Source organism: Engraulis encrasicolus, chromosome 8 (genome assembly GCF_034702125.1).
Source record: "Engraulis encrasicolus isolate BLACKSEA-1 chromosome 8, IST_EnEncr_1.0, whole genome shotgun sequence".
NCBI lineage: Eukaryota > Metazoa > Chordata > Actinopteri > Clupeiformes > Engraulidae > Engraulis > Engraulis encrasicolus.
In genome coordinates, this window is record NC_085864.1 from 31,126,047 (window position 1) to 31,145,073 (window position 19,027).

General features: G+C 44.8%; 2 protein-coding genes across 4 annotated transcripts; one reads left to right on the forward strand and one right to left on the reverse strand.

Moving 5' to 3' along the window:
- Nucleotides 1-610: 610 nt before the first annotated feature.
- On the forward strand, nt 611-9,538 carry LOC134454463 (uncharacterized). Of its 3 annotated transcripts, XM_063205478.1 has the most exons (8): nt 611-792; nt 1,392-1,414; nt 2,172-2,212; nt 3,153-3,470; nt 4,446-4,724; nt 6,032-6,181; nt 6,901-6,934; nt 8,245-9,538. In XM_063205478.1, exons 1-8 carry the CDS (start codon nt 775-777, stop codon nt 8,309-8,311), a joined length of 930 nt encoding a protein of 309 aa, XP_063061548.1. In that variant the 5' UTR covers nt 611-774; the 3' UTR covers nt 8,312-9,538. The 3 variants fall into 3 exon arrangements, with proteins under 3 accessions (XP_063061548.1, XP_063061547.1, XP_063061546.1); XM_063205476.1 differs by having other exon boundaries at nt 614-1,414; XM_063205477.1 differs by lacking the exon at nt 6,901-6,934 and having other exon boundaries at nt 613-1,414.
- Nucleotides 9,539-11,157: 1,619 nt separating this feature from the next.
- fzd4 (frizzled class receptor 4) lies at nt 11,158-18,521 on the reverse strand. Its single transcript, XM_063205479.1, has 2 exons — nt 16,049-18,521; nt 11,158-14,669 (listed from the first exon to the last, which is right to left on the reverse strand). The coding sequence occupies exons 1-2, from the start codon at nt 16,304-16,306 to the stop codon at nt 13,335-13,337; spliced, it is 1,593 nt and encodes a 530-aa protein (XP_063061549.1). The 5' UTR covers nt 16,307-18,521; the 3' UTR covers nt 11,158-13,334.
- Between the last annotated feature and the right edge of the window lie 506 nt (nt 18,522-19,027).

A 19,027-nucleotide genomic window follows, 5' to 3' on the forward strand; every position in this document is an offset into this window, starting at 1 on the left:
ATCTGGACCTTAGCTCAGTTGTATCGTACTGTGTGCCTAACTGCGATGACTGGTCAGTTGCAGGTCCAACCGCCAAGTGACAAACTGCGCAGGTCCAGGATGACCCAGGTAACAGTAGACACATGTCTATTTTTTTGGTGTTGTTTTATAAGTGATTTGAGACCGTGATGTATGGTGATATTGCACTCAAGCAATAAATATTGTTATTATTATTATTTACCCAAATTGCAATCAAAACTATGTTTACTTTCGGGGGCCCTTTTTCTAGCTGGCCCATCCCAAAACCACTGTCAAAGGTCAACTCAAGTCGTGTGATATTTCTTTCAACTGTTTAAAGTCAGAATTACTAGAGAGAGAGAGAGAGAGGGAGAGAGAGAGAGAGAGAGAGAGAGAGAGAGAGAGAGAGAGAGAGAGAGATGTGCATACAGTATGACGTCAAAGACAGAGAATTTGACATCACACGATGTAAAAGACTTCCAATCTGATGTAGCAAGGTTTTTTTTAGCTGACGTAAAAAAACAAAAAAACAAAAAAACAAAAAAAACAGTACAACAGCACAACTACAGAGTGACCCTATGCAAAACACTGGTAAACATGGGCCAAATGACGTAATTGACCTAAACAGAACAAGAAAGAGAAAGTAGGTGGGGCTGGGGCAGGGCAGGCAGACGTCGCACATTCACACCACACATCTTTGAGAAATCATACTTCACAACTCTTTGGGAGAGCATACTTCATTCAGTACAAGATGTGAGAACAAGAATACAAGAGGACATGGCCACGACAATTCAGGTGAGCACCGATTTATTTTCATAAATCAACAACTAGTCTACCGATAGGCTACCTATACGAATTTACGCACGCTTCCTCAAGTTAATCAGCCTATCCAAAATCTCGCATGTTGCTTGGTTGTGTTGTTGTCCTTCCCTTTTCAGTTTGTTGCATGACAGATTTATAACGTTATACATTACTGTAAGGAAACCCAGAAAATAGCAAGTGGTGACGGTGATTGGTGTTTTATCCCTGCCATTTTCTGCCTGACAAAATAAAACTCACGTGGGTTGTCTGCGCAACTTCTATGTGACAGACAGTTGGGATTACGAGTATGTAGCAGTTCAGTGAGAGCTTTTGGCTGTGTCTTTATCTTACAGCCTATTTTGATTAAAGCTACGCTAAATAGTACACAACTGCAGCCTTATCGACCGAAACTATCAAACGTAAGGAAAATCTATTGATTTCAGCAGCGAGGTTTTCCCCTTCTTTCTCATGTGAGTTGGGCGAGAGAGAGAAAAATATGACAGATGACTGATGACAGTTGTGCGCGCGGGCAATTTCATTGTTGTGCGGAATCGTTTTCCCAATTCACATGCTCTGTTATTTTCTGTTTTCAGATATGTGCCAGCTTCATTATATTGTGAGTATTGCTTGTGCGTAGCCCATGTTATTAATGGTAACTGATTATAAGAATGGATAAACGGATTAATCTCACGAGTTTGATGACTATATTGAGGAAAATCTTGTTACCATTATTCTGTCATCATGATATATGATACTGATGTCACCGGCTGTTAAGTAAGGGTTAACGTTCGGCGAGAAGGTCGCTACCGTGGAATAGCAGCACGACAGAGAGAATCTTTAGACCCCGACGCGGAGCGGAGGGGTCTTGTTCTCTCTGAAGTGCTGCTATTCCACAAAGCGACCGACTCGCCGAAAGTTAACCCGCTTATTATATGGATATACTTAAATGATTCACACATGGCGGGGACATTTCTTTAGGCCTATTTAATGTTAAGATTGTCGCTGCGCAAAACAAAACAGTGCCGTTGTGGAACACCGCTAAGCAACAGCGTAGCCAGGACAACATGTGTTGTCTATCACAGCAGCTGATTAGAGTCTTGTTGAAAAGTCGCTTTAGCAGTGAAACGTCTTGTTGCCATTGACAGCGGTCTGTTATAGACCAACCCGTCCGTTATCGAAAAATAACAGACGTGCGAACGTTGGGGAGCCCCGTTGAAATGAATGGAGCATTCGACCGATGACGTCACAACCATATAATAATTAAATATAGGATATATGTTAGCACTAAAATACAGTAGGCCTATAGGATATAGCCTATGTTTTGTATCCTGTAATACCTTTCTCAGTGAGCTAATTCAATTCATATTCTCCAGGTCCGTTGTTATGACATCAGTGGACATGCAACGATGTGAAGGTAAGATAACTAATTTCTGTGTGTGTGTGTGTGTGTGTGTGTGTGTGTGTGTGTGTGTGTGTGTGTGTGTGTGTGTGTGTGTGTGCCATAACTGAAAGAGTGTGTGTGTGTGTGTGTGTGTGTGTGTGTGTGTGTGTGTGTGTGTGTGTGTGTGTGTGTGTGTGTGTGTGTGTGTGTGTGTGTGTGTGTGTGGTATCTGTGGATAATGAAATGTAATTCACAGGTAATTGTTATACACAAGACTATGTCTGTTGTCAGTTTACACTGCCACACCTTGCACTGTGTGATTCATTCATTCTCATCAGAGATAAGAAGAGAGTGCATTATCTAGCGATGGGAAATCCCCCCCGCATATTCGCCCCAAGCGTATGAACATACTTGTGCTCTCGATCCTAGTTGGCAGTGACGCCAATAGAGAGTAGACCTTGGCAGTCTCAACTGGACAGGCCTGTTTAGTCAACACTATCTTCCTGTGAACCATGATGTCAGCCGCACTGTGCAGAATTCCACTCTCACCACGTGCAATGCTGAGGTGTTCCCTCCCAATGTAGACAAAACACTGATTTATTTCAGTGTGAATGTTGCGCAATCTCTTATTTATTTTCCTGTTTAATAGACCTCTTTGTGCGAAGCACTGTGTCTGTGTTCACTGAACAACTACATTACTGCAAAACTATGGCCATTCTATACTAACAGGTTTCAGCTTGGTCAAACCCGTCATGCAGGGCCAATGACAGCTTTGACCTTGCCCAGGCCCAGGGACAGGCCATTTCAAATGGCCCCCCATCCCCATAAACATATGTACTGTGTAATGAGGGCCAAATTGGAACTTGAAAATTGGACCATACCAGAAAGCAACCTTAGTATGTCTTGAATATTTCCTCACTTAAATAGTCTTTCGAAATGTATCTAAGTGTATTTTCTCCAATCCCTGACACAGGTAATGAGAAACCATGGAAGGTTGTCCCAGCTGATGTTGGAGGCAGAGTGCACCTTCACTGTGAGGTGCACGGCTTGTGCAAATACTTGTACTGGCAAAGGGGATTGACGGAAGGGAACGCAGAAGAAACATTTGTTAACGGCTTTAGCACAGAGGAGGAATTGACTATTCCAGATGAGTTCAAGAACCGCTCCAGGGTAAATGAGACCACCAGAAGTCTGGACCTTTGGAATCTGAAGCCCTCGGACTTGGCATATTACGCGTGCATATGCATCAAACAGGGCCAAAATGCGTCATCCTACTGCTTAAATGTGACAGGTAAACATACTTTTTGAAATGATTTGAGCCTTGAAGTCATACAGATATGAACTCAACTTCAAATATTCAATTGCGGTTTAATCATTTATGGTTTTGATTACAACTTAATGTATTAAATTGCCAGCGGTCCCTCATTTAGTCTAGTGCTCAGACACAAGGGAAGTGTGTGTTAGGACATGCATCAGCAAAACAATATCGGTCTAGCGTGTGTGTGTGTGTGTGTGTGTGTGTGTGTGTGTGTGTGTGTGTGTGTGTGTGTGTGTGTGTGTGTGTGTGTTTATGTGTGTCTATGTGTGCACATTTATGCATGCACCTTATTGTTGCTATGACGGCATACGGTTATAGTGTGTGTGTGTGTGTTTTCTGGGTGTGTGTGCATGTGTATTTGGTTTAATGTTTAAAGGTAATGCGGGGGCACGAGTGTTTTTTGAGAATTTGCGCAGTGCATTGAAAAAGGGGAAACGATACATTCTCGTAGCGCTCAGTCGTTGTGGAAGGCAGACGTCAACACACACACACGTCAGAACCCCACCACCCCACCGTTACCTCACACCCACACGGCCACGATCTCCGCTCTCCTCCTTCCTCTATCACTTTCTTTCACACACCAGCACAGCACGTCAGAGGGCTGCTTCACTAGTTTCTGTGTAGTGTGTTGTTGATTGTCCTTTCAAAGCGAATGACTAATAAGCAGTGAGTGAATCCTATTGACATTGTCAGTCTCTTTCTCTCTCTCTCTCTCTCTCTCTCTCTCTCTTGTGCTCCTGTCCACCCCTGTCCTTTCGTTCTCTCACATTTCCCTGCCCACATTTTCCTCTCTTTTCTCACGCCTGTCTTTCTCTCTCTCTCTCTCTCTCTCTCTCTCTCTCTCTCTCTCTCTCTCTCTCTCTCTCTCTCTCTCTCTCTGTCTCTGTCTCTCTCTCTCTCTCTCTCTCCACTCTGCTTCCCCCCCCTATCACTATCTTGGCAACACAGCCAGCTTCTCGAAGCCATCCCTGACGTCCCAGCTCCGTGACGACGGCCTGGTGGAGGTGACATGTGGGTCCGGCGGGGGCTACCCTCTGCGTCGCATCCGGTGGCAGGAGTCCATTGGCCTTAACGGCTCCCGCGATTGGGAGGCGACCAACCAGTCAGAGTGGCAGGACCCTGTCAGCGAGCTGTGGGATGTGGATAGCACGATCGTCATGAACTGCACACAGCCTCTCAAGGTCTCCTGCTCAGTGGGGAACACCACGTCGGACTATCTCGAGATCTGTGAGTGTCCCTGTTGTCGATCATGAAATTGTCAGTTTCATGTCCATGTAATGACACTGATGTTGGGATTGTTTTTTTTTGACATTACATGTAACTGACACTAGCCAGTTTCATCCAAAGCGATTTGCAGTTATTTTTAGGTTCAGGGTATTAGGCACAGTCCCCTGGAGAAACGAGAAGTTAAGTGCCTTGCTCAAGCATACAGTCAGGGCCGCTGACAGCTTTTTTTGGGCCCGGGACAAAGTCATCTGAAAGGGCCCCCAACCCAATACATACAATGTAGTGGGGACCTGATTATGGGGCCCCTATCGCCTTGGGCCCGGGACAACATAGCCCTTTGTCCCCCTCGGCGTGCCTGCATACAGTACTTCAGACATGGAAGAAAGTGTAGAGAGTTCTCAGACTTTCTCCCAAATGGTTAATGAGAGATTTAAAGGATAACTCCGGCCAATTTCAACCAGCAGTTGTAATGCTCACACTACCCTGGACTTGTCAGTGCCTCAGATTTTTTTTCTTTTTCTTCAGTCTTTTCCCGTTGATCCTGGTCATGTAATGGGGGCAGTTGTTTGTTTACATTTAAAAAAAAAACAACATCAGCAGACAACTAGCAAGCAGCAATACCTCCAATATTTGGAGCAGGCTTATGTTAAGAAAGTTTGTAATGAAACCAAAATCTGGCCCCATAAGAATAGCTCAGACCTCTGAAAGGGCTGAGCCAAAAAACGCAGCGTCACCGGGTACTGACAAATCAAGGGTAGCGTGCGTGAGCAATACAACAGCATATTGAAATTGACTGAACTGCTCCTTTAAACCTTCAGACCTCTGATGTCAAGGCCCCAACGTCCAAGTCATTAGCCCATATCTGCCAGTGACATTTACCCTGGTATTTACTGGGCCTCTTCAGTATCACACTGATATTGTTTTTTTATTGCGGTTTTTATTGCCATACGTCATGAAAATGTGTTGGACTGGCAATGTTCCTTTCTATTTTTTTTTCACCCGTACCCAAGAAATCATTGGGTGTGGGTGGAAAGCGAAACACAATATTAGTGTCCCTACCGTGGCTTAACGGTAGGGCACTCGTCTGCTATGCAGCCAACCCGGGTTCTTTGCCGAACCTTCCCCGTCTCTCTCTCCCAAAAATGTTTCTTGTCTCTCTCAAACTGTCCTGTCTCTAATAAAGTCTATTAAAAAGTGTATTGAAGCTTATTAAAAAGACCAAGAATCTAAAAATAGGAAAACACAATATTAGTGATTTTGTATTGAATTAATGTTATGGTTTCCCCCTTCTTTCTTTTGTGATACAGGTAGACCGTCACTCTTGTTACTGTTGCCCTTTCCTCCTCATGTGCTCATTGCCATTGGAGTGGTGGCGTTGTTGGTGCTTGGGATCGTAGTCTTCGGTGTTGTAAAACTCCTCAAGAGGTGTCGCCGCCCTAGCAGAAGACAAGCTGATGGTAAGCTCAACATGGATACATAATCTGATTCCAGGAGGTCTAGTTTGAGTCAATTCGAATCTGACTAAGGTGTAAATATAGCCTGAAGCTTCATTCATTCCTTGAAACTATTCTTTGACCATAGTATTACACTAAAACCCCCACACACGAACGTCTTTAGTAACACATTAGGCTACAAGCTGGCCATAGCTATTCTGGTTACAACAAAGATATTACAGGGTCCTTATCTTAACACATTGAAACTCCCCAAATCCTCAAAGTGCATGTAAGGCGCATTCAGGCCGACTGAGAACCGTGATGGTGCCCGTTCCCGCACCTAATCGCGAATCGGCCGGCGTGTTCACTGCAAAGATTTTAGCGTTCGCGAACCGGAAAGTTGACGACAACGTGGCCGTCAGCAGGTTCATCCGGGTAACACAGTCAGGTGCGGAAAAAGTTCAGAGCCTGGTATGAACACGGGCGGTCTGCAGATAAGCACTTTAGTGCCGAACGTAACTGATGCGGGCACCGTCATCAGCTCCGTTCTGGTCGGCCTGAAAATGTTAGTAGACGCCCTGAGTGATATTTGTCCTGTTCTGTGGAAGAGGGTGTATGCCATCACTGTAGTGCAGTACTGTAGCTCATGCGGTTGTTGTTGTTGATCAATTGTCATAGTCTCTACCTGTGACTCATGCAGACAGTAACAGTGAAACTCTGCCATGTGTTCTTGGTGTTTTAAGGGGAAGCGGACGAGTCAAGCGGGGAGTCGTTGCGGTAAGTCTTAATGGTCTCCTCCCTACACAGCTCCGTCTTGCATATCAGTGGATGCAACACAAAGTGTGTGTGTGTGTGTGTGTGTGTGTGTGTGTGTGTGTGTGTGTGTGTGTGTGTGTCTGTGAGTGAGTGAGTGAGTGAGTGAGTGAGTGAGTGAGTGAGTGAGTGAGTGAGCGAGCGAGCGAGCGAGCGAGCGAGGGAGTGTGTGTGTGTGTGTGCACGAGTGCCTATGGCAGTGTATCTAACTTTGCGGTTGTGCCATTTAGGGGAACTTCCCATTCAAGCTAGACTGAGTAGTGGACCCACATCGTAGTGATGTTCTGCCTTACCAGAGGCACTCACCACAGTGTGATCACTTGGAGAAATTACTTTTAAAAATCCTCCATTTGAACGTGTTTTCCACGTTATGGCAGAAATCTTTTTTTTTTCTTCACAAAAACTCCAGCAAAATGATATATCTGGCCACATGACAAACAGGTCAATCCAAATAAAACTGATCATTTTCTTATTATTATTTACTTTGTTTGGTCTTATTAGTCATTCAAGGAATTAATAGCCGTTATTCTCCTCATAATTAAGGAAGATACAATACAAGACAAGATAAAAGATGCGATAAGAGACTTCCTGTTTCGTGAGAGTAATAGTAAGATGAGCTCTATTGTGTTGTAAAAGACCCTTGTAGAGAAATCACCTCTATGCAAATGCATACCGGGTAGTATGTCTGACAGGAACTATCTCGCCCACACAGTAAAAAATGAATATGAAAAAGTGAAAAAATAATGAAAAAAAACCCACTGTGAAGCCATTTATGTTCCAAAACAGTGTTAAATTCAGCACTCCAAGTGGTAATAAAACCCACAAAGAGTTCTGAATCAATTGGGGCCATATATTCTCAGAGCAGTGTTTAATTAACACTGGATGTGTTCATGTGTACTACTGCGTAGGCCTATTTCTGGGACTCTCTAGCCTTTGACTTTTTGTGTGTGTGCAGCATTGAGAGTATATAACATATATAGTACATTCTATTAACTCTCGATGGTGTGCATTTGGACATGAATGAATCGTGACTGGATGTGGATGTGGATTAAAACACTATTCAGGCTTTTCCTTGAGTGCTTTTCTGCTTCCATGAAGTCACAAGCTGGTGAAGAGGAAAGTCCCTGGGAAGTGGACAGGCAGCTTCCTTGTCTAGCTAGCTTTCCAGTATTTTACAGCCCTCTTTTGTTCACTTTTTATAACGAGTTGTGTTAATTATTCACCAAATCTTATGACACTGTTGCTCTTTGTGCTTCCCTCTGTGTCTGCCACAGGACCACTCCAGAGCTTCCAAGTTCAGAAGAGGAGATGAGCTTGAATCCTCTGACTCCCCAGAGATAATAACTTTGAAGCATTTGTTGCGTGGCCCAGAAGACATTGGCTCACGATTCCCAAGACCTCAGGTCTTGTACATACACCGACAGACATAGGCTACAGTGTATACGACATGTCTATGCATATGCCCCGGGCTCTAAATTAACACCAGCCAACCGGACAAATGCTGGTGAATTTTCAGTTTGGCTGGTAGAAAACACAAACTTACTAGCTACTTTGACCCATTAGTGAGTGTATGTGTGGCTAGTGAAATAGCATCTACTAGCCATTTTGGCTGGTGATGAAAATAGTTAATTTAGAGACCTGCATATGCTACATGAAGATGGAAACACTTCCCCCTGGTGGTGAGAAATAGGCTTGTTTTCTGTGGACCCTTCTCAGTGCACCAGAGGCGAGCACAGACATTTTGTGGGTATAGGTGCTGAAAGGGGGGTAGCAGGGGGCATGTGGAACTTCCGGCTGCCTTACTAGGCTATAGAGGCTATTATATTATATCGGGGCATTATTGTCACATGCTTTTGTTCGTAAAGCATTTGTAGATTATTATGTCATCATGGACCACAGTATATTGTGACAAAAAAACTGTCAAAAAACTTTCAAAAAGGGCATTTTTTTGTCCAGCACTGCAAAGGAAGAGGTATTTGTGCCGCACCTTTGCAGTGCACTGAGTCCATGCATGGATGCACTCCTTGGCCTTTGCCCTGCCCTCCCTGAGAGGTGGGGTGGAGTATGAAGGTCTCTATGCCCCCATGCACAAGGTCCGCACTTTGGCAGAAGACGTTTGCCCTGGCTGCTGTATGGTTATGAAAGAGGATGCACTGAGTGGACAATACTGTGAAACTGAGTCTGAAAAATGTCTCTTTTAAGTTAACTTTTTAAAAAATGCTGTGTGTTCATCATGAATTTTCATGTTGTCATTAAATTATCTCACATGTGCCTTGTTACATAAGTAATATTTTGATACAAAAAGTAATATATAAAATGTGGACTCAGTGAGTCGTGCAAAAAGGCATAAAGTGTAAAGCATGGCTTATTACCTGTACTTTTATCCTGTGTATTTATTCAGGAGTCTAAGAAAGTTCTCAGTGGACATGTGTTGATCCTAGTTGGTTCTATCTTTATATTTTTCTGCTTTATATTTTTGTATCCAGAAATAATGTTTTATTTACAATAAATTATTGTATACTGTGACTTTTATTGAATGTGTACAGTGTATAATGTGTATCTATGCATAATTTGCTTGTCATTATTTTCTCACAACATGGATTTTTTAAAGGGTACAATAGTTTACATATTTCCAATTATAATGTACAAGTGCATTTAGAGAAAGTAGAAACTGAGAAGGCTACCACCAGATGGCGTTAAAGCTCTACAATTGCAATGTCGATGTATTTACTAATGGGAGACTAGCATTACACTAATGGCACAATTACATAAATGCAACAATTATATACAGGTGTGTCCTATGATACTGTGTGTATCATGTTGTGCTGTGATTTAGCAACTGTATCATAAGTTTCTGTCTGCTGTACATGTCTATTATGTGCTGCCTTAGTCAGGGAAACACAAATGTTTTTTGTGTTCCTTTTTCTAGAGAGCTAATAATTTCTAGAGATAATAAGAAAGCTACTACATGAGATTATAAAATCAGCTACTAATACTAGCTCATTGAAGGTCAGGTGGAGATCTTATAATTTCTTAGGAGAACTTGGAAATGTCAGGACATCTGGGACCATTTAACTTAATTCTGTTTCTCTTCACTGGTGCATAATCGCACACCAAAAAAGGTTTTTGACTAATGTTTAATACAACACGAAGAAGCACTCACCATCAATGCCTCACATCGCAAGAACATGATTCTCTGTAATGCACAGATTTATTGCCAGAGCTCTGTGCTCTGTGAAGTGAACAGTTCTTGAACGATGCCGTGAATACAGAAATATTCTTATTTCATCTACACAATCACCCCACAACACATTGTGGTGTGTTCAAGTGTTGATATAGCGTTCCATGCCTCTTTACAAAACACATATTGTGACCTCTGTGTCTTCATATATTATCCTATCATGTACATTACACAGGTTACTGGCAATAAATTATATTATATATTATAAATATACTATCAGAAGATGTACATATATTTCCACGATTAATGACTTCAAAGGCAGTATTATATTTTAACTGCACAGCAGTCTGGCATTTTCTCTGTTCAGTATAACAGAATATCATGTTCATGTTACAGTTTTGTTGAAGATGTACAGTATGTGAAGTAATGTTGAATATAAGTGTAACCTTAATCCCTAAGCACAGAGCCTATGTTATAACCTGACTGTCACCAAAATTGTAATGGCCATGTCTTAATCTGTCATAGCAATGCTGTTATGATGTAGCTGAGTATTTTCAGCAAATAATGAATAGGCCTGTCAGCGACCCCATCTGCAGTAAGAGGCTAGAGGTCATGTATGGGGGATACATATGTATCGCAAAATACACAATATCATGGACCATATATTGTTAAAGGGACAGTTTGGTCAATTTCAACATGCAGTTGTATTGCTCACGCTACCCTTGACTTGTCAGTACCTGGTGATGCCACATTTTTCGGCTCAGCCCTTTCCAAATATTTTCCCAAAAGGTACTGCTGTTTGCTAGTTGTCTGCTGATGTTTTATAACCTTTTGGATGTTTTTGGGAATAAATAAAAATGTTTTTTTGAAATGTAAACAAAGAGCTGCCCCCATTACAATGACCAGGATCTCGGAAACGGCTGAAGAAGAAGAAAAAAAATCTCAGGCACTGACAAGTCCAAGGTAGTGTGAGCATTACAACTGCATGTTGAAATTGACCAAACTGTCCCTTTAAGTGTTATGTTATTGTATTGTGAGGCCCTTGGCAATTCATTGCGGTATATTGAAAGACATCTCAGTCACCAAAGCAGGTGAATGCAAAAACACATAGGCAGCAAAACCTCAGGGTTTTAACATCAAAGTTTAATTTCTCATCTTCTGATACAAAAGCATTCTTAAATAAACAAACTTTTTTTTGTATTTTGGAGTTTGTACAAAGATAAATTAGCATTTTATAATACATTAATAACAAAAAATACCTGTTCCTTTACAAATCCACTGTAAAAAGTACTTCATAGTGTCTCAGCTTTTGCTTCTTCCAACAGCATAGTTGTCCTAGGCACTTTTTATTTTTCAGAAATGCAAAAATATATTTCTTCTACATTCATAACTTCGCAGGGGCGAGCGATGCCCCTGTTAGATTGTCTAGCCACTTGGAGGTGAGAGGTTGGTCAGCTGAACATACAAGAAAAAGGGTAACACTTTACTTGACACCGGCGTCATACGTATGACATAACAGTGTCATAACATTGTCATAATGCAGTCATGAATGTGTCATAAACATTATGTCAATGTCATAAACATTGTATGACTTTGTCTTAAAGTGAAATTCGGCTATGACAAAGACAGGCCTAACAATGTCAACTTTTCATGGTCATAAAACGTTTATGACATTGGCATTATGTTTATGACTCGTTCATGACACTATTATCACACTGTTATGACACTGTTATGTCATACGTATGACACCGGCATCAAGTTAAGTGTTACCAGAAAAAGTCTGGTTCACGTGTATCTCTGGAACCTAGAGAACTCAGTCATTTAAGTTGCACTTGATAGAAATGATATTGTGTGATGACCGGTTGAGCTCTTGCATCACCCATATCTTCCACTATGGCAGATAATCGGTGTACGGCTACATTTGTACGGCCTTACTGCATGTATGCATGTGTGCATTTAGGTGTGTTTGGTCTGTTTCACAAGAACCATGTCATGGAGTCTGATCATTTTTTTTTTCATAAGACTATCTGAAGACTACAAATTATACATACACAATTGGACAATACAGAAAACAACATTGTTTACCATTCATTTTGACGGGGGTGTATTGGGGGAGCACAGCCTACATTGGGAAGCTCTGGAGCAATAATTGTAAGTTATCATATTGACCAATGTGATAATAAAAACTAAAGAGGTAAAAAACTGCCCTGTCTGTGAAGCAGAGAAAGGCCTACAATTCCCAGGTGCCTTTGCGTCGTCACAATTACCACAGTTTGAAACAAGTAGCACCAGACATTCCTGACTACACCAAAAGTAACAATGATCGAGGCACTTCTAGTGTAATAAGCTTCTTTTCCATAGAAATATTTCATAGTGCATAATTTTTTCTCCATCTTCTCAGTTAGGCTGCACTGGATTTGTTGAACATAGTCATCTGCTAGTCTTCAGCGCTTTTGACCATCCAGTGTAAAAACAATCTCATAAAAAGAAAAGAAAGACATGTAAATGAACAAACATGATATCTAGCAGAGGGGGGTGAGAGAGCTAAGAAAAGGTCACTGCTACTTGTGTGCTCAATAACCCCCCCACCACTCAACTGCAAATTCACCGTCAATCACGGCACAGCTGACCACATGGTGGTGCTGTTGCACTTCTGAAAGCCAGAAACAGCTCCCGCCTCAGCTCTCTCTCCCTCACACATAAACACACATGTGACAGGAGCTAAGTCAGGTCTCCTCTGAAATGAGTAGGCTAATTCCCTCTCAAAACTCACTTGAGCCCAGTTCTCTCTCTCTCTCTCTCTCCACAGAGTCTGAAATGTTTTGTTTTTTCCCAGAGCTTCCTGTTAGGCTGCATCCATACGATCCATAACCAGACTGAGCGGTTTCAAAACATGAAGTGTTAAGCCACAGTCTTGTGTTCCACTTCCGACTCCTTGTAGTGTAGTTGCCTGTGAGTCGAACTACTCGATCACCCTGAAGAGACACCACCTGTCCATCACCATCAGTCTAATTTTGGGGTTTTGTCCTTCTTCCTCCAGGCCTCACGCCTTGCCCCACACGCTCATCATTTCCCCCCACTCTCTCTCTCCCTCCCTCCCTCTCTCCCTGTCTCACTCATTCTCTCTTTCATAGTTTCACTCTGCTGTAAAATCTAAAATGTCCTCGACGTCCACATCGCGTGTCACACCACGGTCTCGTTCCCTTTGACCGGCTTGACCAGGCCGTTGGCCGCCCGCTTGGCCGCCCGCTTTGTCCTGCTGGAGCTGACCAGGCGGCTGGAGCACTTCTGCCAGGTGTGCAGCGTCTTGGCCGACCAGATCCACATGCCCGAGGTGATGCCCACCAGCAGCGACATGAAGATGCGCAGCATCTCCGCCGCCATGTAGGAGTCGCGCGCCGACTGCTTGAAGTCCTCCCAGTTGGAGATCTCGTAGAAGTAGCAGGCGATGACGCAGGAGGCCGGCACGGTGTACAGCACCGAGAAGACGCCGATCTTCACCATCAGCCGCTCCAGCTTGTCCGTCTTGGTGCCATCCTTCTGCAGGTTGGAGCGGATCTTGAAGAGCGCGCCCAGCCCTGCCGCGATGAACAGCGTGCCGATCACCAGGTAGGTGAAGAGCGGCGCCACCACGAAGCCCGTCAGCGCGTCCAGGTGCTGGTTGCCCACGTAGCACAGGCCCGTCAGGTCGTCGGCGTCCACCAGCCGCATGATGAGGATGACGATGGTCTTGACGGCCGGGATGGCCCAGGCGGCGATGTGGAAGTAGGAGCTGTGCATCTCGATGGCCTCGTGGCCCCACTTCAGCCCCGCCGCCAGGAACCAGGTGAGCGTCAGTATCACCCACCAGATGGAGCTGGCCATGCCGAAGAAGTACATGAGCAGGAAGACGATGGCGCAGCCCGTGTTCTTCAGCCCCTCCTGCACCAGGATGGGAGCTGCGGCCTCCTCCAGGTCGCAGGAGATGCGCTCGCGGCCCACCGTCAGCCGCACCACAAAGGCCACGCTGTAGATGTTGTAGCACATGCTGAGGAAGATGATGGGCCTCTCCGGGTAGGAGAAGCGCGACGAGTCCACCAGGAAGGTCAGCACGGTGAAGGTGGTGGAGACGAAGCAGAGCACGGCCCACGCCGCCATCCACACGTCCGTGAAGACCTTGGCCTGCCGCCGGTACAGCCCGGCGTCGTAGCCGCACTGCAGCGCGCAGCTGTGGCTGCGCTTCACCCAGGCGTACTGGTCCGGCGCCGAGCTGAGCGACTGGCACTCCTCCTCCACCAGCGGCGGGTGCTGGATGAGGTGCGGCTGGTCGTCCTCGGGCGGGCCCTCCATGCACATGTGGTTCTGGTCGTTCTGCGGCGGGAACAGGCTGCAGTTGAGCACCTCGGGCCACACGAAGCCGAACTCGGTCAGCACCGGCAGGCACTTGCGCTTGACGGACAGGCACATGCTGCCGCAGGGCCCGATGGGGATGGGCACCTTGTCGGTGCACATGGGGACGTACACGGAGCACAGGAAGAACTGGTGGGAAAAGAAGGGTGAAAAGCGAGAGTGTCGGTCAGTGTGAAAAGACTTGGGTTGCCATAAAAAGCAAAGCAATACAATCAAAATAACATAAAGAGGTGCCACGGAGCAGAGCAATGGCCTTAAAGCATCTAAAGCAACATCTGACTTGTGGGAGAGCAATACAGTGACAATGGTGCCTTTTGTCTGATTTGATTTGTTTCAGGGAAGACCTGCAGCACAATGGTGAAGGCTGTTGTTCTGAGAATTGCCCTGAATGCCAGACTGGTTGTCAAAGGAAACAAAGTAGAGGATTAGTTGCAAAAGGCCGTGTAAGTACAGAGGCTAAGTAAAGTGTCCTTCAATTCGTATCTCTCGGCATTTCATTTAGCCCAGCAACTCATTCGCTCTAAATATGATAAAGCATTATTATAAAGAAGGCAGTGACTTCTAGTTGTAGCTTAAATGTGGCGCATGGTTGATTAAACCAATACCAAGTCACAGATATTGTTTGGTTTAAAGAGTAGTCTAAAATAAATAGTTATAATGCGTTCGTGTGTATTTTGTATGTAGCTGTTTACAGCTCAATATTAAATATGTACAATCCTGTGTATGACAACCAAGTCTTTAAAAAAATACGAATTGATTCCAATTGCATGACGAGACTAATAGCTCGTGAATTTTGTGTAGTCTGTGCGTATAACATTCCCTGCACGAGTGGGATACTAAATGAAGGTTCTCGATGGGTGGGATTTTTTCCTGTTCTAGCTACTCATAGAGGGAAATGTCAGATTTTCACTGCGGTCACTACTGCACTTACTCCGAACCACTAAACGGAAATACAACAGAGTTTTGTCGGCGAGGTTGCAGCTACTGTTGATACAACGATGCGCAGTCCAATATTGTAACAATATATATTACGGTGTTGTATTAATGAATTAATTAACCAGTTTAGCAATAGGCCTACATCCTTGTCACCCTAAACACTTTATTATCAACTTGCCATAATGATTACCACGTATGTTTTGGCCAAGTATGTGCCGCATCTGAACTTAACACACAAGTGTCCCATGCATGACATTTGCCACCTACGATAGGACGAGGTGGATCGCTGAGACGAGACTGGCCGCGTTTATTTTGACTAACAAATTTGGAGTTGCTTTCCATTTCACATAATGTTGAGCTAAGGTTACAAGCCGTCGACTTGTTCGAAAGTGGAAAGTGTACACACGCCGCTATCCGCGTAATGAGATAACCCTAATGTAATATTTGCGACTGTGTGGGTAAGGGTCATGTGAACCGCTCTCCAAGCTGACCAACAATCTGGCGGAACTGGGAGTCGCAGCAGTAGTTGCTGCTAGGACTATTAGACAAGCATGTACGTAAGTCTCTCTAACCTTAAGTTGACTCGAACAACCGTACTGTATCAGTGGGTTGAAAGTGGTGAGTTGTAGCTCTGCGTCCGACTGGAGCACGTTGCCGACCAAGTTGGGCATCTTCGTTACATTGTATCCCAAGTCCTGACACATGGAGATTCGGATGGGGTCGCAAGTCATTTCTTCCTCATCCCCGAACGTGTGCGCAACTCCCAACTGGCTGAGAAATATCGAAATAGACAAAAGCACAAAAATATCCAAACACGAAAGCCACCGCATTGTTGCGCTGGTTTAAAAACAGAGATCCCTTCTTTTTCAAAGATGCAGAGGTCCTGCGGCTGGCGACTCCTTTGCCTTGGCGGTGTTGTTAGAAATTAGCCCGCACGGCAGGGTGGGAACTGACCACAAAAGTAAGTAAGTTGGCGTGCGCGCTCTTCGTCAGTTGACTCACTGATAAGCGCAGAATCAGTGTCCACATTCGATAAAGAAGTTAACGCAGTCCACAATCAAAATCATGCTCTACAAAAAATAAATATCCCGCTTTAAAACATGCAGCTGCTTTAGATCCTTGTGGTTCCTCTTGGTGTGTCCTCTCTCTTGCTGAGACCTCTGGTCCCGCACACTCCTGTGACGCTGATCTTTGCGGCTGGGCAGTGGACGCGGTTTCTGGACAACCTCCGCAGCCTAGTTTGGTAAAGAGGGAGCTGTGATGGGTTCTCACGTCGCCGTTCCACCAATAGGACGCGCCGGGATCGAAGGAGGGCGGTACCTCCAGTGGCTCAAAAACAGATTTAGCTCGCGCAGTCCTCACTGGCCTGACATCGGTGGCAGACCGGTGCGAGGTCTGTGGCGACTGGAAAACCTACACTTATTCGAAATTGCGGGCATGTTTAACTCTTATTTTTAGTGTCCGAAGAGGTCATTAATCTACTTCTACGACACTTTAATTTTAAGTCTTGCAATAATGTTGCTATAAGAGCAGCGCAAACTTTACTGAATTCCACTTTGGTCCTTCAGTCGCTTATAATAATCTAAAGCACTTAGCGCGCAATACCAGACAGTGCGTTGGAAAGAATGATCCAAGTCCACGTTATAACTAGTAATTGGTTAATTGTCTTATAAATACTTGCAACAGCTGTGTGGGGTGAACTAAAAATGACGACCATAATTTGGAATGCTGTTGCTATGTTTTTGTTTACATCTCACCAACCTGACTCTGTGTCGGCCCCCGTATAAGCCCCCTGATAACTGGCCAGGTATTTGCATTCCACGCGCACCACGCTGGTTAATGTTGCCAGTCTCCGGTGTGGGGAGTGCGGCTGGCGCGCTCGGTCAAACGGCAAGGCCTGGCGGACTGTTTTATCGTATTTCTTTATCCATTTTTGACAGGGGAAAACACGCACACATGCAACCCTACATAAATAGTTATCCTATGCCTTGTGCCTAATTTACCGCCAGGGAGTGAACAACAGGGCTTCAACCACTGCTGCGCGGTGCACACTGCTGTCACGGATGAGTGGACAGCGGGCCCTCTCCATCAACAAAGTGCAGATCAAATCCCTGCTGCGAGCGACAACCCCCAACAGACAATAGCCTGTCAGATAGCTATCAGAGCTGTGATGGGTCTCATCCCAACTCTAACGGGGTGAATAAAGTAGCCCTCTCTTCAAAGTGGGCCGGAGCTCAACACGCGCCAATTGCAACCCTCTCCACGGTAGTTAGACTAAGTAGTTTGCCACCTTTTATTATTAGCCCAGTGGAAGTCAGTAAAATTCCGTTTATCGCCGCTTAATGTGCCTAAATGAAAAATCGGTACTTTCTTATTTTACATCCCAATTACCCCCTCTTGGCTACCAACCAAGTCTTTTTTCACTGACACTCCCTTTGCAACTTTCTGTGACACTTCATTTGCAGAATGATTAGTGGCATGATTGATGGCATTCCGTCCGCCTAGGCTAGCATTCTGGGAACTATCTCAAGCGTGGAGAGGCGTCTCTCTCTCTCTCTCTCTCTCTCTCTCTCTCTCTCTCTCTCTCTCTCTCTCTCTCTCGTGCCTCGCTGTCTCAGCAGCAAGCAGCTGCAGGCATCAACGCAACTCCCACACATCTGGCAAGTCCAGCACTTGGGAGATGTTGACCCATGATAATTCCACAAGGCCGACAAATAGGTGAGAAGAGAGTTCGCAGTGTGCTCGCTCGCTCGCCTCGCAGCAGACTGCGCCGGGGCCAGGCAGCCGTCCATCTTTTAACAGGAGGAAAAGGGGGGGAGGGAAAGCTAGAAAAGTTGCCAATAGTCATGTTAGTCTTGGTTGAAAATTGGCGAACTGACAATAGCTTAATGCTAGGAAGTTGAATAATGGTGAATTATGTTGTGATGTTTCATGCAACTGGAATTCTGTGGCCTTTCTGTAAGATTTCACCGCCTCATAAACTGAACCAAACGCCTAGCTTATACGTTTTTTCAAGAGGGTTCTGATCGCAAAACATGTTTTGGGTCCACTGAGAGGGAACAATGCTGTGGCGCGTCTGTGATTTGCAGGAAGTCTTTCGCTGAGGGGAAACGGCCATCTGCGTATTGTGTCTGTTGGCCAAAAGCACATTCTGAACATGAACACTTGGACGGGGCCTCCCTGTTTCTGTTTGCCTGGCAGCCTCGCCGGGGTCTGCTGTACTATAACATCTCACATATTACTTCTCATCCATTACTCGTGTTGTTCAGGGCGATGACTGAATATGAACAGCTCGCGAGGGAGCTGTGCCAAAAGAAAGCTCTCTCTTTCTCGCGCGCGCACAAGCACGCACAGAGACACTCAGACAGATGGGCGGGGGGCGTTATAAGATAGAGAGCATAACTGGGATATCGAGAGACCAAGAGAGGTAAGGATAGATAGATGAAAAGAGAAAGAAAGAACAGACAGCGGTGTGTGTGTGTGTGTGTGTGTGTGTGTGTGTGTGTGTGTGTGTGTGTGTGTGTGTGTGTGTGTGTGTGTGTGTGTGTGTG